The sequence below is a fragment of the Euprymna scolopes genome, chromosome 16 (assembly GCF_053919585.1).
Source record: "Euprymna scolopes isolate OS-2025 chromosome 16, ASM5391958v1, whole genome shotgun sequence".
NCBI classification, from domain to species: domain Eukaryota; kingdom Metazoa; phylum Mollusca; class Cephalopoda; order Sepiida; family Sepiolidae; genus Euprymna; species Euprymna scolopes.
Genome location: NC_136497.1, coordinates 110,205,054 through 110,232,233, shown reverse-complemented (window position 1 = coordinate 110,232,233; position 27,180 = coordinate 110,205,054). Strand labels below are relative to the sequence as shown.

The 27,180-nt window shown below is 35.4% G+C and overlaps 1 protein-coding gene across 1 annotated transcript; it reads right to left on the bottom strand.

The window, feature by feature from the left end:
• Positions 1-17,404: 17,404 nt before the first annotated feature.
• Positions 17,405-17,821, bottom strand: LOC145296218 (uncharacterized). The gene has a single exon (XM_080142430.1). It carries the CDS (start codon positions 17,819-17,821, stop codon positions 17,405-17,407), a length of 417 nt encoding a protein of 138 aa, XP_079998556.1.
• Between the last annotated feature and the right edge of the window lie 9,359 nt (positions 17,822-27,180).

Below are 27,180 nucleotides of genomic sequence, written 5' to 3'. Positions count from 1 at the left end.
TCAGGGGGAATCCAGGTCTCAATACAGACCTATAAGTCTCCTGTGTGTTATGAGTAAGTTACTGGAATCCATATTAAATAGAGAAATAGTCAACCACCTCAGCAGGAATAACCTTCTTAGTGACACACAATATGGTTTCCGCTCTGCAAAATCTACAGCAGATATTCTGACGGTTATATCCCACAGGATTAGTGAATCTCTTGACAAAGACTTCCTTTCTAGGGCAATTGCTCTTGACATATCAAAGGCCTTCGACAAGGTATGGCATAAGGGCCTACTTCACAAGATTTCCAGCTACGGTATAACTGGAAATGTTTTCTCAATCATTAAATCAATTCTCTCCGATAGGCTCATAAGAGTAGTGGTAGATGGACAAAAATCGGAGGCCTGCAATATAAATGCTGGAGTCCCTCAGGGGTCAATCCTGGGCACAACTCTCTTCCTGATCTACATCAATGACCTCCCTAAACACATACTTAAATCATTCGTTGACATCTATGCTGATGACACGACCATCTACGGCAACACATCAAAGGCTGTAAATGACAAAGTTCTCTCTGATTCTCTCTCCTCTGATCTTGAGCGCGTGGTTCAGTGGGGGAAGATGTGGCTGGTTACCTTTAATGCATCCAAAACCAAACTCCTATCCTTACATCATCAACGCTCTGATCCCCAGCTGGCATCAATTGTGATGGATGGCTCTCGTCTGGGAGAGGCCCCGTGTTTTGACAAGCTTCTGGGTTTGACCTTTACTCCTGATCTGAAATGGAACACGTACATCAAGTCTGTTGCCAAGGTCGCTGGAAAGATGGTGGGATCCTTCTACCGCTCCAGAAGATATCTTACTACTGATGCAATTCTCTATCTATATAAAAGCCAAGTACGTCCAAGGATGGAATGCTGTTGCCATATCTGGGCAGGAGCTGCTAAAAACAGCCTTGACATAGTACAAAATAGACTTCGTGGCTTAGTGGGGGATGCCCTTTTCTCTACTCTTCAACCTCTCTCCCACAGAAGAGATGTTGTGAGCCTGTCCTTGTTTTATCGTTATTTCCATGGCAGATGCTCGTCTGAACTCCAATCTCTGGTCCCCCCTCGCCAATCTTTCACGAAAAACACCCGTCTAGCTGAATCCACTGTGAAAAATTTCCCCCACTCTATATCTGTGCCTAAATCAAAACGCGGATTCCATGAACAAAGCTTCTTTCTTAGAACTGCACGCCTGTCTGCTTCCCTCCGGACTACAACTTGGATGTCTTCAAGTCCAATGTTAACAAATTCCTAATGAACCGCCCCCTTAAGTAAAGACTTCAGCAAATCTCTTCACTAACGTAATGTACTTGCAATAACCCTTATCCCTGAGTGGCTTCCGGGCCTTGATAAGTGGTGATCACTGTGTAAAAAAAAAAAAAAAAAAAAAAATTTTATATTCCGGAACCCTATTGTACAACTTCCCGGGTGGCTGCTTGTCCGACCAATTCCAAGAAACTGTCCAGGACTTCATACACTGGTCCAATTCCGCATGAAAGTCAGGCTGTTCCAGTTTCATGGATGCACCCAGAGCAAGGCAGGCATTAGAGAAATGTGCCCTACCCTCACCATCAATACAGACACCACCCAATTCTTTGATAACGTCCATTTCTAACAGCAGGTCATAACCAAGAAGGTCCCCGCTCACAACCAGGGCTCGTACGGCTATTGTAGGCCCATCACCGACACGTATACAAATGACACTAATTACACAAGAGGCTACCTTTCCCCCCGCCGACTGTCAATACTGGAATCCTCTTCTTGTCCCATGCGTCACAGCATGCCTTGCGCACGAGAGTCTGCGTGTGCGCCCTCTCACTGTGGGTAGCGCCCTATTTGTCAATGATCTGGGGAGAATACTGGCGCTATAGTTTACTCCCCTTGTCTGTTTCCCTGACAACTCCTTGCTATGTGACCTAGCTTGCTGCACTGGTAGCAACGCATGCGTCTTGGCGTTTCCTGAGCAGACGTGTCCTTTACACTTCAGCAGTCCTTAGAAAAATGGTTTGGCCCGCCACATTTATAACAGCTTACGCCATCTTCTAATGGAGTAGATGCTTCTGCGGCTGCTGGCACTGGCTTCGCATCTTTTTCTTTTAAAATATTACGGACTCTAGCCAACAATTCCTGAAACCCAATCTAGCTAAGCCTTGATGATGCTCGTAGCTGTCGGCTGGTGTCATCCAGGAGTCCTGTGAGAAAAGCACTCCACCAAAACGGCGCTGCTAATCTCTTTAAATCCGCCAGGTAGACGTCCACCGTCTCATCCAACCCAAGCCGGTAAACTGCCTCCAGGCAATAAAAGGGTCCATAGCAAAGGCCGTGTATAGTGCCTCCTTAACCTCCTCCAGAGTTGGTTCATCCCTGAGCTGTGGATAAACGGAGTATGCCCCCTTGGTCATCCCCAATGGGATGACAAGCGTGGGATCCTTCATTTTACAAAGCCGGCAGACAACCTCAGCTTTTTCCCACCACTCAACTACCGAGGGTCTGGCGGAAGAGCCGTCGAAATCTGGTATCAATCTCAGATCAAACTTATTCATTGCAAAAAAATGGGTCGAAATAGCGTGCTGTCAATCAATAGGCAAAAATCACTGCTCACACAAATTCTTTCAACTGATTTTGCCGCTTCTCAAACGTCAAATGATTTCTCCATCCTTTCCCACCCACAAGTGACCTGTTTTTATAAGGCACGCGCATGTGATCTCGCAAGACTTTGTTTGCTACAAAATGTCACGCCCGCCATGATGGACTCTTTCTTTCTTTCTTGATGTGTGCGACTCACAGGACAGACAGATACGAGGACGTTTGTACGGTAAGCCATTTTCCCCACAAAATGCACTATGCTCCATTTTGTTTATTAAAAAAAAAAACACACATGCCCACATTGTTTACATCGCAGGTACAAGAGCAGATTTTATGAAAAGAATAACTGTAATGCTACCAGGATGAATACTTCACAGCTAAGAGGCAAAACCCATCTAAAAATGTTTTCAGAAATCCACATCAAATTCCTTTTTTGCCACGTTTAATGGACATTTTGGAGCTTGTAGGCAATATATACTTGTTGAGATAAACAATTTTCAGTTTGATATCGCTTCAGATCATATCACCACTTTCACCGATTTCACATGGGAGTTGTTAGCGAAGCTAAATCTTAAGAAGACAACTCATGTTGGGATGCATTGACAAAAAAAGATACAACCAACTGGTGAGTTAACATGTAATTTCTCTTTTAAAGAAAAGAAAAATCAGGTGTGCTATATTTTTAATACATCAACCCTGAATCTTCTTGGTTTGGATTTTATTGAAAAACTTGATCTTTTCAATGTTCCCCTAAATTCAATTTACAATTCTTTTCATTTATATGCTACAGTAGATGCTGAAACACATTTGAAGCAAAGTTCAGCAAGACTTTTCAAGAAGGTTTTGTATGTTGTATTAAAATTAAAGCAACTGTAAAACTGAAGTCAGATGTAAAACCAGTCTTCAAACCAAAGCGTGATGTACTATTTGCATCTTTAGCTACAGTGGAAAAATAGAATCGCCTTACACAAGTAAGAGTAATCCAATTTACAAATCACTCATCTTGGACAGCACCTGAAGAAGGCTAATGGTAAGCTATGCTTATGTACAGATTTAAATGACGCATTAGAGACAGATAAGTATCCATTACCCATTTTTTCTGAGAATGTGATTTGGCAGATTATTGATAAAGATCAGGAAGAGAGTTGGGCCCAGTATAGAACCCTGAGGAACATCAGCATTGATAATATGAACTTCTGATTTCTGCCCATCAACTACTTCTCTAATAAACCTGAGAGAAAGGATTTAATAATTGAGAGGGCATTTCTAGCTATCCCATAGCTGAAAATTTGTGAAGTAGACCTTTATGCTATATCATATTAAAAGCGTTTGATATGTCAAAAACAATTGACCTAGAAACATTTAGAGATTCTTTTCAGGCGAAAGATGGCTAATCCTGTGTGGTATTACAGTTTTCACTTTAACTGTAGATCTAGCAGAACGAAAACCATATTACATGTATGAATATGTTTGTTTGTTTGTTTTTTTTACAACAGATTTAAATGACGCATTAGATATTTAACACAGATTTCATGAACTTAATCATGACGCACAGGAGACTTATTGGTCTGTACTGAAAGGGAGGTGACTGATCTCCTGAATTTTTAAATACAGGGCAGACTGATGAGGTTTTCCAAGGTGTTGGGAGGCATTTCTTTTTAAGAAAACGTTTAAACATCTTTGTAAGCTAGTTCCTATTGAAGCTTTTTCAGTACTATAATTGGAATGCCTCCATAACGAGTTGCTTTACTGGAATCAAGGTTTTTGATAAGCTTGGCAACATCATATACAGACATTCACAGGAGGAAATACATGGGGGAGAGGGAGGCAACCTTGATTGCAGATGGTAGAATTTGCCGAAAAATTCTTAGCAAAGAGTTTGGCTTTGTCAGATGCTGCCGAGATTACCTCAGGTTAATTAATGATGATTGAGATAGAGAACACACCTCTCTAGCTGTTCATGACCCTGTTTGTTATTCAACAAAATTCCTGACACCTAAAGTTTTCAAAATATTCAAATTTCTATTCAAAACAAGTGTCTTCAAATAGTGTGCAACTATTTTCTTATTTCATATTCCAGCTCGAAACTGGAGCGAACGCACACGTCAAAAATGTACTGCTCGTACTTTTAAATTTCTTCTCCAGGACTTTCTTCCTCTATAACAACAAAATGAAGAAAAAAAACTTTCTTCCTCTATAACAACAAAATGAAGAAAAAAAACTTTCTTCCTCTATAACAACAAAATGAAGAAAAAAAACTTTCTTCCTCTATAACAACAAAATGAAGAAAAAAAACTTTCTTCCTCTATAACAACAAAATGAAGAAAAAAAACTTTCTTCCTCTATAACAACAAAATGAAGAAAAAAAACTTTCTTCCTCTATAACAACAAAATGAAGAAAAAAAACTTTCTTCCTCTATAACAACAAAATGAAGAAAAAAAACTTTCTTCCTCTATAACAACAAAATGAAGAAAAAAAACTTTCTTCCTCTATAACAACAAAATGAAGAAAAAAAACTTTCTTCCTCTATAACAACAAAATGAAGAAAAAAAACTTTCTTCCTCTATAACAACAAAATGAAGAAAAAAACTTTCTTCCTCTATAACAACAAAATGAAGAAAAAAAACTTTCTTCCTCTATAACAACAAAATGAAGAAAAAAAACTTTCTTCCTCTATAACAACAAAATGAAGAAAAAAAACTTTCTTCCTCTATAACAACAAAATGAAGAAAAAAAACTACGAACTGACTAACTACCCTGATGAGGCTATTTTTAGCGAAATATTAGACTTACAAAACCAACAAAAGGACATAAAAATGATTATATCATTTTTATGTCCTTTTGTTGGTTTTGCTCGCAACGTCTCTTCTGTGGAAGAGAGACTGCAGGGAAGAAAAAAGGGCATCCCCCACTAAGCCATGAAGTCTATTTTGTACTCTGTCAAGGCAGGATAGGCTGTTTTTAGCAGCTCCTGCCCAGATGTGGCAGCAGTACTCCATCTTTGGACGTACTTGGCTTTTATACAGATAGAGAATTGCATCAGTAGTGAGATATCTTCTGGAGCAGTAGAAGGATCCCACCATTTTCCCAGCGTCCCTGGCAACAGATTTGATGTACGTGTTCCATTTCAGATCAGGAGTAAGAGTCAAACCCAGAAGCTTGTCAAAACATGGAGCCTCCCATTTCAGCTGATGCCAGATAGGGTTCAGAGCGTTGATGATATAAAGATAGGAGCTTGGTTTTAGATGTATTTAAAGTAACCAGCCACCTCTTCCCCCACTGTACCACGCACTCAAGATCAGAGGAGAGAGAATCAGAGAGAACTTTGTCATTTACAACGTGTGATGTGTTGCCATAGATGGTCGTGTCATCAGCATAGATGTCAATGAATGATTTAAGTATGTGTTTTGGGAGATCATTGATGTAGATCAGGAAGAGAGTTGGGCCCAGGATTGACCCCTGAGGGACCCCAGCATTAATACTGTGGGCCTCTGATTTCTGCCCATCAACCACTAATGTTATGAACCTATCAGAGAGAATTGATTTAATGATTGAGAAAACATTTCCAGTTATACCGTAGCTGGAAATCTTGTGAAGTAGGCCCTTATACCATACCTTATTGAACGCCTTCGATATGTCAAGAGCAATTGCCCTAGAAAGGAAGTCTTTGTCAAGAGGTTCACTAATCCTATGTGATATAACCGTTAGCACATCTGCTGTAGATCTTGCAGAGCGGAAACCATATTGCATGTCACTAAGAAGGTTGTTTCTGTTGAGGTGGTTGACTACTTCTTTATTTAATATGGATTCCAGCAACTTACTCATGACACACAGGAGACTTATTGGTCTGTACTGAGAGGGAGATGACTTTTCACCTGAGTTCTTAAATACAGGGCATACTGATGAGGTTTTCCAGGGTGTTGGAAAGCACTTCTCCTTAAGGCAACGCTTAAACAGTTTTGTAAGTATGGGAGCAAGTTCTGGTTGGAGATTTTCAGCACTATAACTCGAATGCCGTCAGGGCCAGTTGCTTTAATGGAATCAAGGTTCTTGATTAGCTTGGCGACCTCACGCACCGATATTTGTATGTTGCATAGCGTGTTGTCTGTTATAGGAGGAAATACAGGGAGTTGATGGCCATTGTCGCATAGGGTAGAATTAGCTGCAAAGTACTTTCCAAATAGTCTGGCCTTGTCTGATGCTGACGAGATGACCTCAGGTCCATTGATGATAGTTGGGATAGAATGCACGCTTCTGTTCAAGATCCTGTTTGCTATTTGCCAGAACTGGTGGGAACCAAGCCGCTACTCAGCTACTTTGGATTTAACAGACTGGGCAGACTCTTGCATGTTTTATTACTCTTTTACAGTGGTTGCTGGCAGTCCTGAAAGCAGCTTTAGTCTCAGTACATCTATTACGTTGGTAGCTATGGAAAAAGTGATTTCTGTGCATGATGGCAGCAGCACATTCAGGGGAGAACCATGGCTGGATGTTAGGTTTTTGTTGGATTTTTTTGGATGGTATGAATCGGTCTATGCCAACAATTAACCATTCGGTCAGGTCTGATACTGTAGAGGACACATCCTTTTTAAACATGGAATGCAGAGGTAGGTCAGATATGAATGTACGGAAGATATCCCAGTCAGCTATAGAGTATCGATATACAGTACGGTGGAGAGGTATGTCTGAAGTCTTATTACATTTCATTTTTATCTTAACTGCTACAACAGAGTGGTCAGATGATCCCAGAAGAGATAGAACGGAACATGAACACAGCTCAGGGGAAGTTGTGAGGAAAAGGTCTAGAAGGCTTGCATATTGACCGGGTGTATCGGGCACACGGGTGGGTTCGTGAACAATCTGAGTGAGGTCATAGGCAATGGCAAAATCATGACAAAACCTCCCCTCGTCATCGGTTTTATTTGAGTGGGTCAGCCATTCCACATTATGGACATTGAAGTCGCCGCAAATGTGAATGTTAGCCGAAGGATGAGCAGACAGGATGTGGTCAATTTTCTCAGATATGCTCTTAAAGATAGTAACCCCACTGTTGTGGGGGCGATAGAGGGCAAATATAAATGCAGTGGTGTAAGCTAGTGCAACCCGGAAGCACATATAAAGTAAATTAGGGTAATCTCTGGAGATATCCCTACCACATGGAAAGCCATCTTTTATGTAGGCATATATTCCATGCCCATGGCGATCTTGGGGGTCAAATTTAGATGTTAAGTTAGAGTATCCTTTAATTATGAATTCGTCTAGAGAAGTGGTTGGCCCTATGCCAGTTTCACTTAGAAAGAATATGTCCGGTTTCGTCTCCTGTAATTGTGTTTCAACCTCTGGAAGGTTGGAACGTAGACTCCTGATATTGGAGAATGAGGCCTGGTAGTAGGGGTCTATGTTGGAGGATGGGGTTCTAGATTTATTCGTGTTTCTTTTTTGGAGATTTGTCATGATTGTTGAGGTTTTGAGGTATGTGAAGTAGGTCGGTAGACTTTGTTGGAGCAGGAAAAAAAAGGAAAAATAAGAGAGAAAAAGACAAGAATTTTTTTTTTAGTTTTTTTAGTTTGAATTGAAATTTTTTTAAGTTAAAATAGAAATATCTTTAGTTTAAATAGAAATATCTGTAGTTTAGAAAAATCTTTAGTTTAAATAAAAGTATCTTAGTTTTTTATAGTAAAAACTCTTTAGTTTAAAAAGAAAACTCTTTAGTGTAAATAGAGATATCTGTAATTCAAATAAAAATATTTTAAGTTTTACATCTTTAATATCTTTAGTTAAAATCGAAATATAGTCTAAAAAATAGCTTTCGTTTAATTAGAAACATCTGCAGTTTTAGTAGAAATAACTATATGTAAATAGAAAAATATTTAGGTTAATTAGAAAATGTTTTAGTTTAATTAAAAATATCTTTAGTTTAAATATAAATATCTTTATCTTGAATAGAAATATCTTTTGTTTAAACTGAAAAATCTTTAGTTTAAACAGAAATATATTTAGTTTAAATAGGCAAATCTTTAGTTTAAATATAAAGTTTTCAGGTTTGAGAAGTCTTTAGTTTAAATAGAAATATGTTTAGATTAAATAGAAAAATCTTTATTCTTTATATAAAAATATTTTGTTCAATAGAAGAATCTTTAGTTTAAATAGAAATATTTTTAGGTTAAATAAAAACGTTTTTAATTTAAACAGAAATATCTTTAGTTTAAGTAGAAAATGTTTTAGTTCTAATAGAAATATATTTAGGTTAAATAAAAAAAATCTTTAGTCTAAATAGAAATATCTTTAATTTTAATAGAAATATCTTTAGTTTAAAAATAAATATGTTTAGTTTCAATCGAAATATCTTTAGTTTGGATAGAAATCTTTTTAGTTTCAATAGAGAATTGTTTATCTTACATGGAAAAATCTTTAGGTTAAATAGAAAATTGTTTAGTCTGAATAGAAAAATCTTTAGTTTCAATAGAAATATCTTTAGTTTAAATGTAAATATCTTCTGTTTGACTAGAAAAATCTCTTGTTTAAATAGAAATATCTTTCTTTTATATTGAAATATCTATAATTTAAACAGAAATGTTTTAAGTTTAAATAGAAATATCTTTAGTATAAAGAGAAACGTCTTTAATTTAAATAATAGTATGTTTAGAGAGAAAGTCTTTAGTTTAAATAGAAAAATCTTTAGTGTAAATAGAAAAATCTTTCGTTGAATAGTAAAATCTTTAGTTTAAATAGAAGTATCTTAAGTTTATTTTAAATAGAAAAACATTTTAGTTTAAATAGAAAAATATTTTAGTTTAAATAGAAAAATGTTTATTCTCAGTAGAAATAATTTTAGTTTTAATAGCAAATCTTTAGTTTAAATAGAAATATATTTAGTTTAAACGTGTAGTTTAAACAGGAATATCTTTATTTTAAATAGAAATATCTTTAGTTTAAATATAACTATCGTTTATTCAAATAGAAAAAGTCTAGTTAAAATAAACATATATTTCGTGTAATTAGAAAAATCCTCAGTTTTAATAGAAATACCTTTAGATCAATAGAAAAATATTTAGTTAAAATAGAAAATTTTTCACTTAAAATACAAATATCTTTAGTTTTAATATAAATATCTATATTTTAAATAGGAAAATCTTTAGTATAAATTGAAAAGTCTTTAGTTTAAATAGAATAATCTTTAGTTTTAATAGACGAATCTTTAGTTCAAATATACAATTGTCATGTTAGATAGAGAAAGTTTTAATTTAAATAGACAATCTTTAGTTTAAATAGAAATATATTTAGATTAAACAAAAAATATTTATTCGACATATAAAAATCATTAGTTCAATAGAATATTTTTAGTTCACATAGAAATATCTTTTATTAAATAGAAAAATATTGAGTTTAAATAGAAACATCCTCAGATTTAATGGAAAAATCTTTAGTTGAAATAGAAATATCTTTAGTTTAAGTAGAAACTTTTTCAGTTTTAATAGAAACATCTTTAGATTCAATAGAAAAATATTTAATTTAAATAGAAATATCTTTAATTTTAAAAGATATATGTTTAGTTTCAATTGAAAAATAGAAATATTTTTAGTTTAAATAGAAAATTGTTTAGTTTAAATAGAAAAATCTTAGTTAAATTGATGTATCTGTTGTTTTAATAGTAAAACTTTTGGTTTAAATAAAACTATTTTAATTTAAATAAAATATCTTTCGTTTTATTAGAAAAATCTTTTGCTTAAATAGAAATACTTTTAATTTAAACATAATTAGTGTAATTAGAAAACCTTCAGCTTAAGTAAAAGCAATCTTTGTTTATATAAAAATATATTCAGTTTTAATGTAAATATCTTCAGTTTAAATAGACAAACCTTCATTGTAAATAAAAATATCTTTAATTTACATATTTTTATTTAAATATTTGTAGTTTTAATAGAAATATATCTTCAGATTAAAAAGAATTTTTTGATGTTTAAATAAGAATATCTTCAGTTTACATTGAAAAATCCTTAGTTTAAATAAAAAAAATCATTAGAAAAATATTAGATATAAAATCTTTAGTTAAATAGAAAATTTTTCAGTTTAGATAGAAATATCCTTAGTTGTAATAGAAATAGCTTCAGCTAAAAATGAAATATCTTTAGTTTAAAATAGAAAAATCTTTACTTTAAATAGAGATATCTTTAGATTATATAGAAAAATCTTTAGTTTAAATAGAACAATCTTTAGTTTAAATAGAACAATCTTTAGTTAAGATAGAAAAATCCTTAGTTTAAATAGAAATATCGTTAGTTTAAATAGTAATGTCTTTAGTTTAAATAGAAAATCTTTAGCTTAAATAGGAATATCTTCAGTTTAAATAGACAAATCTTTAGTTTAAATAGAAAATCTCTTAGTTTAAATAGAAATATATTTAGTTTAAATAGAAGTATGTTTAGTTAAAGTAGAAAGTCTTTAGTTCAAGTAGAAAAAAAGTTAGTTAAAATAGAAAAATCTTTCGTTAAATCGTAAAATCGTTAGTTTAAATAAAATATCTTGAGTTTAAATAGAAACATCTTTAGTTTAAATAGAAAAAAATATTTTGATTACATAAAAATATCTTTGGGTTGAAAAGAAATATCTATAGTTAAAAATTTTTCAATAAATAAATCTTTAGTTAAATGGAGATAGCTTTACTTTTAATGGTAAAATCCATAGTTAAAAAAAAACTTATATTTTAAATAGAAATATCTTAAGTTTAAATATAACTATCTTTGATTTAAATAGAAATATCTTAAGTTTAAATATAACTATCTTTAATTTGAATAGAAAAAAATCTTCAGTTTTTATAAATATATCTTTCGTTTAACAAGAAAAATCTTTAGTTTAAATAGAAATACTTTTAATTTAAATAGAACCATATTTAGTTTAAATAGAAAAATATTTAGTTTAAATAGAAAAATCTTTAGTTTAAATTAAATAAATCTTTAGTTTAAATAACAAAATCTTCAGTTTTAACAAAAATGTTTTTAATTTCAGTACAAATATCTTTAGTTTAAATAGAAAAAGCTTGTTTAAATGGAAAAAATTTCAGTTTAAATAGAAAAATCTTTTGTTGTAATGGAAAAATATTTAGTTTAAATAGAAAAATCTTTCGTTAAATAGCAATACCGTCATTTTAAATAGGAAAAATATTTAATTTAAATAGAAAAACTTTAATTTTAAGAGAAAAATATTCAGGTAAAATAGAAATATCAATGATTTTAATAGAAACGTCTTAAGTTTATGTAGAAATGTGTAAATCTTTCTATTAAACTAAAGGATTTTCTATTTAAACTAAAAAAGTTTAAATAGAAAATCCTTTAGTTTAATTGAAAGATTTATATTTCAAATAGAAAAATATTTAGTCGAAATAGAAAAATATTAAGTTTTAATAGAATATATTTCGGTTAAGTAGAAACATCTTCATTTTTAATAGAAATATCCTTTGTTTAAATAGACATATCTTTAGTTCAAATAGAAATATTCTTAGTTTTAATAGAAATATCTTTAGTTTAAATACAAACATCTTCAGTTTGAATAGAAATATCTTTACTTAAATAAAAAATCTCTAAATAGAAATTTTTTTAGTTTAAATAGAAACGTCTGTAGTTCAAATAGAAATATATTTAGTTTTAATAGAACATTCTGTAGTTTTCATAGAAATATATTTACTTTCAATAGACATATCTTTATTTTAAATAGAAAAGTCTTCAGTTCAAATGTTTAAATAGAAAAATATTTATGACAAATAGAAAAATATTTAGTTTAAATAGAAATATCTTTAGTTTAAATAGAAACATCTTTAGTTTAAAAAGAAATATTTTTAGTTTCAATAAAAAAATCTGTAGTTAAAATAGAAACATCTTTAATTAAAATAGTGGCATATTAAGTTTTAATATAAAAATCTTTAGTTTTAATATAACTAACTGTAGTTGAAATCGAAACATCTTTCGTTAAAATAGCAAAAGCTGTAGTGTTAATAGACATATCTTCATATTTAATAGAAAGATCTTTAGTTTAAATAGAAAAATCGTCAGTTTAAATAGAAATATCTTTAGTTTAAACAGAAATATTTTTAGTTTAAATGGAAAATGTTTAGCTTAAATAGAAATTTCTTTAGTTTAAATAGAATAATCTTTTGTTTAAATAGAAAATATTTTCGTTTAAATAGAAAACGTTTTTAGGTGAACTAGAAATATGTTTAGTAAAAATAGAAGAGTCCTTAGTTTAAATTGAAAAAAATTCGTTTAATGAGACAAGTATTTTATTTAAAATGAAAAAAATTAGTTTAAATAGAAATATCTTCAGTTTAAATAGAAATATCTTTATTTTAAATAGACCAATCGTTAGTTCAAATAGAACAATCTTTAGTTTACAAAGAAAAATATGTAGTTTAAATGAATTTAGGAAAACTCGTCCCGGGAAAACTCGTCTCGGGAAAACTCGTCCCCTTTCGCTAGGTAGGAAAACTGGTCCCTAATTGAATAAATATCGATTGAAAACACATTTTATGATCGTTCTTGAAGGAGATATTGCTTTTTAAAATAAACTATAGCCCCCCCCCATAATATTTTTTTAAAAATATTTTTACTTGTTTAATGTTTTTTTTTTTTTTTTTTTTTTTTTTAAATAAAATCGATTTTCTAAGTGTCCGTTTTCTACCTAACTGGCTAAGTTCTTAGTGGTTTAACTTATTTTAAAGCGTTTATTATGTTCATACAAAGTTAATTACAAATTTTTTTTTTTGTTCTTATTTTAACGAATGTTTTTTGGAGTCATAAAAACAATAAAAAAAACAAAACCCAAAAATTAAAAAACAGGGAGCGATTCGTTCGATTCTTCGTTACGCTTTTGGTTTTGTTTTTTAATTTAGATAGTTTTTTGTTGTTATGTTTTTGTTTTCTGTCATACCAAATGCACTCATGCGTTATTTAAAATTATGATTTTATCAATTATCAACATTTATTGTCGTCCTGTCAAATTTTGCAAAAATTAACTAATAAATTAAAAGCGAAATATTTTTTGATGCGAGGGATGCCATGTGCTAACAATCTCTCGTTAACTCATTTTTAATTTTTTAAATTTTTACTTCAAAATTCTAAAATCAATCATTAAGAGAGAAAGTATTCACTAAATAAATTTATTAATCAATTTTATTGAAAACTCCGCGATCGTTTATCAAGAATCTTTTTAATTTCATTTTTTTTTTGGTTGCTTTTCGAAGGGAGATATAGGTTTTACCCCCCCCCTCTCTCTCTAAATTATATTTTAAAAAATATTAAAATTTATTATTTTCTTTTTAAAACCAAATCTCCCTCAGTAATTTCTTTAATTTTCTATTTTTTAGCGATTATCAAGACCCCCTAAGCATTATTTCTCGTTCTCCCGTAACACTCGACATGTTTTTTGTTTGTTTTCTGTTTTTTTTTCTTTACCAAATAAACGATTCCAAATAAATTAAATAAACAACATAGTCGGCGAGGTAGAAAAATCGATTTTACCCTTTTATAAACAACAGTATATAAGTAAATTCTTTTTATATTAATATAAAAAAAAATATGCGGTCTCGTTTATGAACATAATAAACGCTTTTATTAAAAACACACAGAAAAAAAAAATTAAACAAGTAAAAATATTTTTAAAAAATATTATGGGGGGGGGGGCTATAGTTTATTTTAAAAAACAATATCTCCTTCAAGAACGATCATAAAATGTGTTTTCAATCGATATTTATTCAATAAGGGACCAGTTTTCCGACCTAGCGAAAGGGGACGAGTTTTCCGGAGACGAGTTTTCCGGAGACGAGTTTTCCCGGCACCAGAATTTAGGAAAACTCGTCCCGGGAAAACTCGTCTCCGGAAAACTCGTCTCCGGAAAACTCGTCTCGGGAAAACTCGTCTCGGGAAAACTCGTCTCCGAAAAACTCGACCCCGGAAAACTCGTCCCCTTTCGCTAGGTAGGAAAACTGGTCCCGTATTGAATAAATATCGATTGAAAACACATTTTATGATCGTTCTTGAAGGAGATATTGTTTTTTAAAATAGACTATAGCCCCCCATAATATTTAAAAAAAATATTTTTTCTTGTTTCATGTTTTTTTTTTGTTTTTGTTTTTTAAATAAAATCGATTTTCTAAGTGTCCGCTTTCTACCTAACTGGCTAAGATCTTAGTGGTTTCACTTATTTTAAAGTTTAAATAGAAAAATCGTTAGTTTAAAAAGAAATATTATTAGTTTACATAGAAATATCTTTAGCTTAAATAGAAATATCGTAAGTCTAAAGAGAAAAATCGTTGGTTAAAATAGAAATACCATTAGTTTAAATAGCAAAATCGTAAGTTTCTATAGAAATATCTTTAGTTTAAATAGATGTATATTTAGTTTAAACATAAAAACCGTTCTCAAAACATCTTTAGTTTGAATAGAAAAATCGTTAGTTTAAATAGCAAAATATCTTTAGTTTTAATAAAAATATTTTTAGTTTAAATAGAAATAGCTTTAGTTTAAATAGAAATATCTTTAGATTACATAGAAAAATCGTTAGTTTACATAGAAATATCTTTAGTTTAAATAGAAAAGTCGTTAGTTTCAACAGGAATATCTTTAGTTTAAATAGAAAAGTCGTTAGTTTCAACAGGAATATCTTTAGTTTAAATAGAAAAGTCGTTAGTTTCAACAGGAATATCTTTAGTTTAAAAAGAAATATCATTAACTTAAATAGAAATATATTAATTTAAATAGAAAAATCATTAGTTGGTCGACCTAGACGAGAGTACCCAAAATGGCCGACCAGGACTGAGATATGACACTTGACCGGATGTAATGGAAGAAATATCTCATGTATTTAATTTAAGCCGTCGTTTCGTATCTTACAACATCGTATCTTACAACATATACAACAAATACTTTATTCGTGATGTTTTTTTTTTTCCTTTTCTAAATACCCTGTCTAAAAATATGGACAAAAACCTTTTTTTTTTTCCTTTTCTAAATAAATACCCTGTCTAAAAAAATATGAACAAAAACCTTCATTCGTTATGTTTTTTTTCCCTTCATCTAGAGCCGATGAATTTTCCGTTTTTTTTTTGTTTTTTTTTTTTACTTCGTTTTGTTTTGGTAAGGTAACATTTACCGTTAAAAAAAAATGCATATCTTATAAACGACTCATTTGCCGTAAATTTCAGCAGACGACGCCATGCAGGTAAGTTGCAAATTGTTTTTTTTCCCTTTTCTCTAATTTATTTATTTACGTTGTTTCCTTAATAAATTATTTCAGCTAGAGCCGTGTTGCCAAAGTACATTCAAGTGCCTATCAGGGTTGCCAGCTTGGCTTTTTTTTCAATTCTGATAATTTTATATAAATATTTATTAAATATAGATTATTAAAGAAAAAGTTACAATAAAGTATTTGTTGTATATGTTGTAAGATACGATGTTGTAAGATACGAAACGACGGCTTAAATTAAATACATGAGATATTTCTTCCATTACATCCGGTCACGTTTTCTAAGTGTCCGCTTTCTACCTAACTGGTCGGCCATTTTGGGTACTCTCGTCTAGGTCGACCGTTTAAATACAAAAATCGTTTGTTTAAATAGAAAAATCTTTAGTTTAAATAGAAATATCTTCAGTTTAAATAGAAAAATCCGAAGTTAAAATCGAAATATCTTCAGTTTAAATGGAAAAATCGTTATTTTAAATAGCAAAATATCATTGATTTGAATAGACAAATCGTTAGATAGATTAGAACAAACATTAGTCTGAATAGAAATATCTTTAGTTTAAATAGAAAAATCGTTATTTAAATAGAAAAATCGTTATTTAAATAGAAAAATCGTTATTTAAATAGAAAAATCGTTATTTAAATAGAAAAATCTTTAGTCATAATAAAAAAATCGTTAGTTTTAATAGAAATATCTTTAGTTTAAATAGAAAAATCGTTATTTAAATAGAAAAATCGTTATTTAAATAGAAAAATCGTTATTTAAATAGAAAAATCTTTAGTCATAATAAAAAAAATCGTTAGTTTTAATAGAAATATCTTTAGTTTAAATAGAAAAATCGTTATTTAAATAGAAAAATCGTTATTTAAATAGAAAAATCGTTATTTAAATAGAAAAATCTTTAGTCATAATAAAAAAATCGTTAGTTTTAATAGAAAAATCGTTAGTTTAAATACAAAAATCATTAGTGAAGCGAGGTGCTCGCTGGGCAAAACAAACAGCTCACTTAAAATTAATTTTTCAAAAACATTAATAAGAAAACAAATATTTAGAAAAATTAATTAAAAACAAATAATCAGACTTAGCTTCTAATAAGAGGTGTAAATTTATTTGCCCTGGTGTATCACACTCGTGTTTATTTTGAGTCCGAAAAAAAAAAGAAGTAATCCTTCCCGACTGGTCAAATGTTTTTGGCGTTAAGTTAGAAAGAAACGATAAATTAATTTCCTTTAGAAAAGCCGTTCGGGTAAGGAGCGGAGTGAATAGATAAGAAGAATGTTTTTCTTTTTTTTGTGTGGTTTCACCATTGGAACCGGCACAGGGTGTGTCACGCATGAGCGACAGAGCGTGGCAGTAACGCGTCTTACTCCTCTGGTGTTCGCGAGCAAAAAGAGAGCGAGAGACTCCTCGAATTTAGCGCCACGGCTTTCTTTTGTCTTTTTTTGGAGCTCTCCGGAAACGGTGAATGTTCAATGTCACTGTCAGAATTAGTTCCGGAGTAGATGCTACATACCCCCCCTACTAGACAGTATGTCGAACAAAAGAAAGTGGAAAAGTCACTGGGTATACACAGCAAATCGGTGAGGACGTTGCACTGATCTGCCCGATCTGGTAGAAGTTGTACTAACTGGTGAATCGAAGTTTCCGTTCTGAACTGCAGTGTTTTGTGTCCGTTTGCGTGCTAGCACATCGTCATCCAGAATAGCTTTCTTCAGGCGATCAACACTGACTGAATCTCGTCTTCTGTCAACGTCGATAACGAAGAACTTTGAGTAGCGTTTCAATACCTTAAAGGGACCGGAATACGGTGTTTGCAGTCGAGCTATGCCTCCATCGCTCTGAACAAACACATGAGTCCACGATTGTATATCTTTGGGGACGTGAGTGCGTGTGTTCTGTGTTCTCGGGGCAACGTTAAAAGGTTTCACCAAGTATTCCCTCACACGAGAGGTATAACTTGTTGGGTCAGGCATGCGTGTAGGAGTGGTCGGTGCGACCATCTGTCCAGCGTTGTTCCGTAAATCATTTCGGCAGGCGTAAAGCCAATATCTGCTTTTATGGTGGATCTGATGCCTAATAGAATGAAGGGGAGGTACTCTGTCCACCTGTTAGGGTCGGAATGTGCTCTAATAACTGCTTTCAACTGATGGTGCAGACGCTCGATCATGCCGTTTGCCACCGGGTGGTACGAGGTAGTCCTTATGTGTTTGCTTCCCAGTAGGCGAGACAACTCAGAAAAAAGATAGGAATCGAATTGTCTGCCCCTATCGGTTGTGATGGTGTGAGGCACACCATAACACGATATCCAATGTGTAACCAGGGCTCGGCAACAGTTTCTGCGGAAATATCTGTGATGGGGATGGCTTCAGGCCATCTAGAGAATCTGTCGATGCAAGTCAATAAGTATGTACAGTTTCTCGAATGTGGGAGTGGATCCACTAAATCTATGTGAACATGTTGAAATCGTGCCTCAGGGGTTGCGAAGGTAGCAAGGGGACTTTTAATATGCCTCTGTACTTTCGATTTCTGGCAAGGGACGCAACTCTTGGTCCATTTGCGAACGTCTCAGTTAATGGCTGTCCAGATGAAACGAGAAGTCACCAGCTTTTGTGTGGAACGAATGCCAGGATGTGACAAGTTGTGTAATTGAAAGAAGACAGCTCGCCTATGTTTAAGGGGTACATAGGGGCGTTCATGACCGTTCGAAACATCGCACCATTTCGTCTCGTTGGAACAAGGTACTGGGACTTGCTTGAAAGTTAGATTTTCGAAGTGACGTAAGCGATTTAGTTCTTCATCATCCCGTTGGTCGATGGCGATCTGGTGGAGGTCGATCTCGTCAATCGCTTGAATGGCATTGATGTGCATTCTCGACAATGCATCTGCAACTACGTTCTCCTTCCCTCTGATATACTTGATATCCGCAGTAAATTGTGATATGAAATCCAAATGGCGAGCTTCCCTGGGTGAGTGTTTTCTGGGCTTGGCAAGCAAAGCATGCGATAACGGCTTGTGATCCGTAAAAAGCGTGAAAGTTGATCCTTCCAACATGTAACGAAAGTGTTTAACTGCGCAGTATGCGGCCAAAAGTTCCCTGCTGAAAGTGCTGTACTTGGTTTCAGCATGCTGAAGACGCCTTGAGAAAAAAGCTACTGGTTGCCAAGTATTATCCACTAATTATTGCAGTACAACGTCGGATGCATCGACGGATAAAGCTAGGGGTACATCTGGACGGGGAAAAACCAACATTGTCGCTTCTGTTAATGCCTGCTTGACCTTATCGAAGGAACGTAATTCCGTTTCGCTTAATGTAATCGCCTCATTTTTTTTGTTTTTATTTCTGAGTACGTCGGTTAATGGCTGCGCGATTTCAGCACAATGGGGCACAAAACGTCGATAGAAATTAATTAAACTGAGGAACTATCGAAGTTTACGAAGCGAAGTGGGAGCTTGGTAATCGACTATAGATTGGACTTTCTCTGGAAGGGGACAGATACCTTCTTTGTCGATTAAATGGTCGAGAAACGAAAGTGAAAAAACTCCAAACTCGCATTTTTGGGGGTTAATAATAATGCCATAATCTGTCAATCTGTGAAATAACTGCTGCAGATGCTGTAAGTGTTCACGTTCTGATGCACTTGCCACGAGGAGATCGTCGATATATGTATAGACGAACGGTAGTCCTCGCAAAACTGCATCGATAAAGCTTTGAAAAGATTGCCCTGCATTACGTAATCCAAAGGGCATGCGTAAGAATTCAAAAAGGCCGAAAGGAGTTGTGATCGCAGTCTTAGAAACATCCTCTGGGTGTACGGGAATCTGGTTGTACACGCGAACAAGGTCGATTTTGGAGAACACTGTTTTTCCGTGAAGCGAGTTAGAAAAGTCTTGCAGATGCGGAATAGGGTAATTGTCCGGAGTAGTGCGACTGTTAAGTGCGCGGTAATCCCCATAAGGGCGCCATTCGCCGGCTGATTTTTTTGGCACCATGTGGAGTGGCGATGACCAGTTGCTATTAGAGGGTCGAATAATGTCTAAATCCAACATGTGCTGAAATTCTTGTTTAGCCGCCCTTAAACGATCGGGTTTAAGTCTGTGCGGGCGCGCGCTCACAGGCGGTCCCCTTGTTTGGATATGATGAGTGACATCATGTTTAACTTTGTCACCGTTAAACGTAGGACGAGTTAATTCCAGGAAACCTCGCAGCAAATCTGTATACGGATCCGTGGTGTCTTTACGTATAACTGGGCTGATCTCGGTCGACCCACTGATTATGCCTTGCACGGAACGTCCAGTGTAATTATCAATGAGTTTGTCACGTTTGACACCTACAAGGATGCCGAAATGGTGCAGAAAATCCGCCCCTAAAATTGGAACGGGTAGCTTTGCGACGATTAAGACCCAACGTAGTGCGCGCTGTAATCCAAGATTTAATGTTATCGATGTCTCTCCGTAAGTAGGAATGGAGGAGTGGTTCACTGCGCGTAGAAATAGGTTTGATTGAGGACGCTTCTCTTTCACAAACTTCTTAGGGATGGTACTAATTTCCGCACCGGTATCAACGAGAAATCGTATACCAGTGGTTCTATCAGTCACGTACAGGGTGCGACGAGTGTTGTTCTTGCCAGGAGTGTCTGCCGCTCCTACTGCCTGGCCTGGGCGTTTCCCGAGAGACGTTTCTTCGTATATGAACATGGCTGGTGGCGTCGGTAAGCTCTTTCACCAAAACGCGCGTGGTACTTGTATGAAACCGCACCGGTACGTTGCGTCACCCAGTAAGCCCTTCTTCAGTGCGTTGGTGGAATCGTCTTTGCTGCAATGTCCACAAGGCCGGATCTTCTGTGATCGTCTAGAGATTTTGTCTTCGGAGATACCGGGTGCTCGTTGACGGAAGCAGTTTCACAAGTAAAAAAAAATAATAATGAAAACATCAGCACATCAAAGAATTTTGAATAACAAAGACTCCGGAGATTGGGTTATATAGAATGTATTAAAAGAAAACCATAAAAGCACTATATACAAACATATGTACAGTTTGGAGTATGAATTTGTAAGCAAGCATTTAAACTTCTAAGTGGGGCTTCCACTTGCTGGAATTCACAAGTTTATTAACTTAACCCTTTTTAGTTATCGGGCAATAGGCGAGGGGAGAGAGAGAGAGAAGAGGTGAGGTGGCTTGACTCTCAGACTCGCTCTGTTTTGCTCCGACTTCTGTTCTAAATCTGAATCTGAATCTGTTTTAATTCTGACTTTCTTGGTCTTTATATAGTAGAGCACTGGGCAGGGCGACAATTACCAATTCCTTCCCGACCAATCAGAATGCTCAATAACCAAATCGTCTGATTCTCTCTCATTGGATAATTTGACTGATAACAAAAATTGGCCACCTCCCACAATCCAAGAATAATTCTAACTCCTCCCCGATCAACCAAAAACGCCCGATGGAAAATAACCAGTTTTCTCTCATTGGATAATTCGGAAACTGCGCAATACACGATAACCACGTAAGTAAGAAAACTGCGTCCAGAAAAAAAAATTCTTCATGAATTCTGCCCTTAGATGTGACACTTGTCCTTATCAAAGGAAATAAACAAATTTATTATTCTGTTAACATCTCGACAAAATATGTTATTAAACATTGTCGGTGGCAAAAAAAAATCTCTTGATCTAAACTTCAAAACTGCGATTCGGCTTGAGAATGAAAACACTAGAAAGGTCATTTTGGGTTCAAATGGTTTTATCAGAGTTACACCAAATCATTTAATATTTGATTCGAAAAAACATTCTTTGAAGCCGACAAATGCGTGTGTGAAATTTTAATTCCAAAGAAATTATTTATCTTTGTTTTGATAACCAATGTAGTTTTTAGTTTAAAGCAAAAAGCATAATCTATTTGTTGTTTCTCTCAGCTGACACATGAATTGTGTCATTGAATTTGTCAACGGTCAGCGCGTTCTTTGAGCCTGACCAATGCGTCTATGCGAGATCAGAGAAAAAATATCAACAATCGAATCATGCTTTGAAGAAGAAAGGGAAAAAAATACTTTGGCAGAATTGAAATGCTTTCTTTTTCGATGTCGGCTCGGGACAAAAAAATATTAACATATATCTTTTAGTTAACCGGTGTTGCCCGGAATAAGATCTTAACATCTATCTTTCAATTACCCGATATTGCCCGGAATAAAATGTTAACGTTAAATAAAAGTGTCACATCGACCCTAATGGTCTGATGCTGCCTTTCTTTGGTGTTACATTCGCCCCCACATGGGGTGGCAATTCTTAATATGAGGACGACGCCCCATGTCCTCAACAACCAAAGAAGTTCTCCCAACTAATACTACTGCATCTTAACTAAAAGTTAATGGTCACTGACGATTTCACGCTGCCTCTCTTTGGTGTTACATTTGCCCCCACATGGGGTGGCGATTCTCAATATGAGGACAACGCCCCATGTCCTCAACAACCAAAGAGATTCTCATAGCTAATAATACTGCTGCTGCCTACCCTGAAAGCAAAAATCACATGCAGATATCATGCACAAAAAAATTCTTAAATTCTTATATATGGCTACTGCCTTAGTTCCATGTGTCCATTAACAAAGTTTGTTGCGGTAAATTCATTACCAAAAGTTCATTAACAGAATGTCCTAAAAAAAAAATCAGTTTTCAATGTTAATTAATAGTCCAATTTCTTAGAATTGTGTTCTCAATGTTCATTTATCCTGAAAAAGAATAGTCATAAAAAAAAAATGTGTTTTTTTTTTGTCTTTTTTTTTCTCAACAAAGTCCTACATTTTGAACCACTAAATGGTGTCAAAAAAAATTCAGCAGATTCTTCTTCTTGACGTAAGGCTGGAATAGGTCAAAGTTCTTCGCAGTTCGCTTCTGGATTGGCCGGACAGGTGCTGACCCTCTGTGATCCTTGACAAGGGTCATTCCCACTGGGGTCAGGGGTCTCCAAGAGGCGTCTTGAACACACACTGATTTACCCATCTCTTCACACCACACACTGTTACACCATCATCCTTACACTTTTCAGACCTTCCACCGTTACTCCCATCTATGAACCTACACTTGATACCGTCGGTGTTTTTTGTCTGAGTCATCTAAGCTCTATCCTATAGAGTATTACTCTCGTACCCTTTCTCTTTTGGTTCGTGGGTCATGGGGTTCAAGTCATGCACTGCGGACCGTTAGACAACAGGCTTCAATTACTCGAGGATGTTTGCGGCGTCAACCCTAGAATGCGCATGCCCATCCGTGGCATTTTGGGGAGCCACACCCTGTGTCCCCTTAGATTGTATAGTCAGCCTTTATGACTGATATACCTGCAGGAGATCAAACCGCCCCATAATGGTGCTTAAGTGTCGCTCTATTTTCCGTCACTGCCCTTCTCGTTATATTAAGTATGGAGAGACCGCTCCATTTACATAGGCTAATATCTTCTGCCCGTTTTCCACGGCTCTCAATCTTTGTTGGATACTTTCGACATTTTCCTCAGCGACCACACCAAACAGAGCTCCCCGGGCCTTACCTATGATAGGTATTACCGCCTGTCTATGTTGACCTCCAAGTCTACTTATTCTCCAGTCAACCATTCTTGACTGAGACCTCCCGGCTTTTCTGACGAATTTTATTAAATTCTCCCGTCAACAATTATGACGGCTACAGAAGGTTGTCTCTGCCTGTGCATATCGCCACAGACACGTGTTTTGTCGTCTACAACTCATCAGAGTGGCTGTATCTAGCGAGATTCGAAATCAGGACCCAACGATAATGAGCCTAAACCCTTACCCCTGGACCATCTCGCTAGCTGTCTGGATATATCGCGATTTACTTAGGTGTTGTTTTGTTTTTAGTTTTAGCGATATGTTTTGAACAAATTCAATCATTTACAAAAGTGCATTTTTACCTAAATGCGAGTTGGGAACAATTTTCCCTTTTAACCAATTTGGTACCCCCACATGGGGAGCGGTATACATATTATTTTTAGAATGTAATTATCTGCTCCAGCCCACGCCCATTACACCTCATTTCGCGCCCTGTGAGTTAAAGAGAAGATATTCTGATAAAAAGTGTGTTATTTTTTCTAAAATAAATTTCATGCTACTTATTAATTTCTCTTAATGCTATTAAATAAAAAAAAGCTGGTATTTAACTAAGTGACCGATACTCGTGCTCACAGAGTTGGCGGGTCGAAACTTCCTGTTGCCCCCAACTCCCCTCCCGACACTGGCTTTGTGATGAACTGCCAGGAGTGCCCTCAGTACTAGTGTGCTCAAGCATCAAAGGATCCGGCGCCGAACCGTCCTACCCATCGACAGCGATACGGCTGGGCAGAGCCTTTGCTCACCCGTACCCACTTTTCATTCTGACAAGCATAGACGGTCACACCCCGAACAACCCCAATGCCAATCACCGTTCCTTTAGATGTCCCCCCGCAGTTGCGCCCCCAGCCAATGGGCACCCTCTTATCAGAGGTCCCCCCTGTATCCAGCAACCGCCGCTGACATAGGGGCCGATAACAACAGGCCCCCTTGGGACCCGCCCATTCTCAGCACTTTCTCTCTGGGAACCGCCCAGGGCGGCACCCCTCACCTGGTGGGACACCCTTTCCTTACGTGTCCATCAGGGTGGTAGGTGAAGCATAACCACTCACCTCTGCCGGGAGTCGGTTGAGAGCGGCCATGTTGGGGGCCCTTAGCTCCCGTGTTTGGCCTCGTACCTCTCTTCTGGGGCTGCACTGAGAATGAAAACACTAGAAAGGTCATTTTGGGTTCAAATGGTTTTATCAGAGTTACACCAAATCATTTAATATTTGATTCGAAAAAACATTCTTTGAAGCCGACAAATACGTGTGTGAAATTTTAATTCCAAAGAAATTATTTATCTTTGTTTTGATAACCAATGTAGTTTTTGGTTCAAAGCAAAAAGCATAATCTATTTGTTGTTTCTCTCATGAATTGTGTCATTGAATTTGTCAACGGTCAGCGCGTTCTTTGAGCCTGACCAATGCGTCTATGCGAGATCAGAGAAAAAATATCAACAATCGAATCATGCTTTGAAGAAGAAAGGGAAAAAAATACTTTGGCAGAATTGAAATGCTTTCTTTTTCAATGTCGGCTCGGGACAAAAAAAATATTAACATATATCTTTTAGTTAACCGGTGTTGCCCGGAATAAGATCTTAACATCTATCTTTCAATTACCCGATATTGCCCGCGATAAAATACTAACGTTAAATAAAAGCGTCACATCGACCCTAATGGTCTGATGCTGCCTTTCTTTGGTGTTACATTCGCCCCCACTATGGGTGGCAATTCTTAATATGAAGACGACGTCCCATGTCCTCAACAACCAAAGAAGTTCTCCCAACTAATACTACTGCGTCTTAACTAAAAGTTAATGGTCACTGACGATTTCATGCTGCCTCTCTTTGGTGTTACACTTGCAGAGCCCACCGCTGTTCTGAGTGCTGCTAAATCACCGGGGACGGACTCGCTCAGTGGGGTGCTTATTTATTTTCAATTTGAGCTCGAGGCCACGTAACTGTTCACTCAGGTCGTGAATCATTTGAGCCTGTCGCTCTAGTTCCTCGCGTATATCCGTGGAGTGGTTTGCGACGTTAGGCAGGGCATCGTTAGAGCTGTGCATGTGAACTGGGGCTACGGAAACGGTCACGTCCATAATTTTGTCGGCTAGGTCCGCTAGCCCCTCAATGGTTGTGGAGTCATTCGAAGAGGCGAGTATCATTTGAATACTCGATGGCAGTCTATTGACAAAAAGTTGTTTAAGTATGTCCGGCGGTAGTGAGTTCTCACCCATCAACAGCTTCATACGTCTGAGTAACTGAGACGGTTTCCGATCTCCGAGTTCTTCTTCTACAAGAAGTTGACGAAGGCTTTTCTGCTGTGAATCGGTTGTCCTACGAATCAATTACGATTTGAAATAATCGTAGCTGATCAATCCAGGGGGTGACATGATCAGGTCGCAAACCTCCGCCATTACTTCATGCGTTAATGTGGCCACCACGTGGTTGAATTTCGTCACATCGCTCAGGATCCTTTGCGTGAAGAACTGGGCCTCTACGTGTGCGAACCATAATGTTGGATCGTGCGTCCAAAAAGGAGGAATCCTCAAAATAGCCTGAGTAGCCGTCGTTGAAGGAAGCGCCTCACTGTCCATCGTGGGGAATGCGTTGAAGAGAACGATGACCGCAGAAAATCTCCGTGAGATCCTTTACGTCTAGAAAAACCGATGTGCCGCTAAGGTCGATATGTATGTCATTCGGCGTGCGCGTGGTTGCTGAGAAATTTCCCTTGCGTGATTACAAGTAATTCTTCCTTATTGTTAATATCCACAATTCCTTGCGTGTTCTGCCAAAGTCTGACGAAAAAAAGGGGTCACCAGTGAAGCGAGGTGCTCGCTGGGCAAAACAACAAACAGCTTACTTAAAATTAATTTTTCAAAAACATTAATAAGAAAACAAATATTTAGAAAAATTAATTAAAAACAAATAATCAGACTTGGCTTCTAATAAGAGGTGTAAATTTATTTGCCCTGGTGTATCACACTCGTGTTTATTTTGAGTCCGAAAAAAAAGAAGAAATCCTTCCCGACTGGTCAAATGTTTTTGGCGTTAAGTTGGAAAGAAACGATAAATTAATTTTCTTTAGAAACGCCGTTCGGGTAAGGAGCGGAGTGAATAGATAAGAAGAATGTTTTTTTTTTTTGTGTGTGGTTTCACCATTGGAACCGGCACAGGGTGTGTCACGCATGAGCGACAGAGCGTGGCAGTAACGCGTCTTACTCCTCTGGTGTTCGCGAGCAAAAAGAGAGCGAGAAACTCCTCGAATTTAGCGCCACGGCTTTTTTTTTTGTCTTTTTTTGGAGCTCTCCGGAAACGGTGAATGTTCAATGTCACTGTCAGAATTAGTTCCGGGGTAGACGCTACAGTTAGTTTAAAAAGAAATATCTTTAGTTCGAAAAATCGATAGTGTCAATAGAAATACCTTCAGATTAAATAGAAAAATCGTTAGTTTTAAAAGAAAAATCGTTAGTTTAAAAAGAAATATTATTAGTTTATTTAGAAATATCTTTAGTTTAAATAGAAGTATATTTAGTTTAACATAAAATTGTTCGCAAAACATCTTTAGTTTGAATAGAAAAATCTTTAGTTTAAAAAAAAAAACGTAAGCTTAAATAGAAAATTCGTTAGTTTAAATAGAAATATTATTAGTTTAAATAGAAATTGTCATAATATAGGCTAAGAGACTATTAGTCGCCTAGAGTTATGCCCCTTGGCCCGTGACGTATGAATCTCGTCCGCCATTG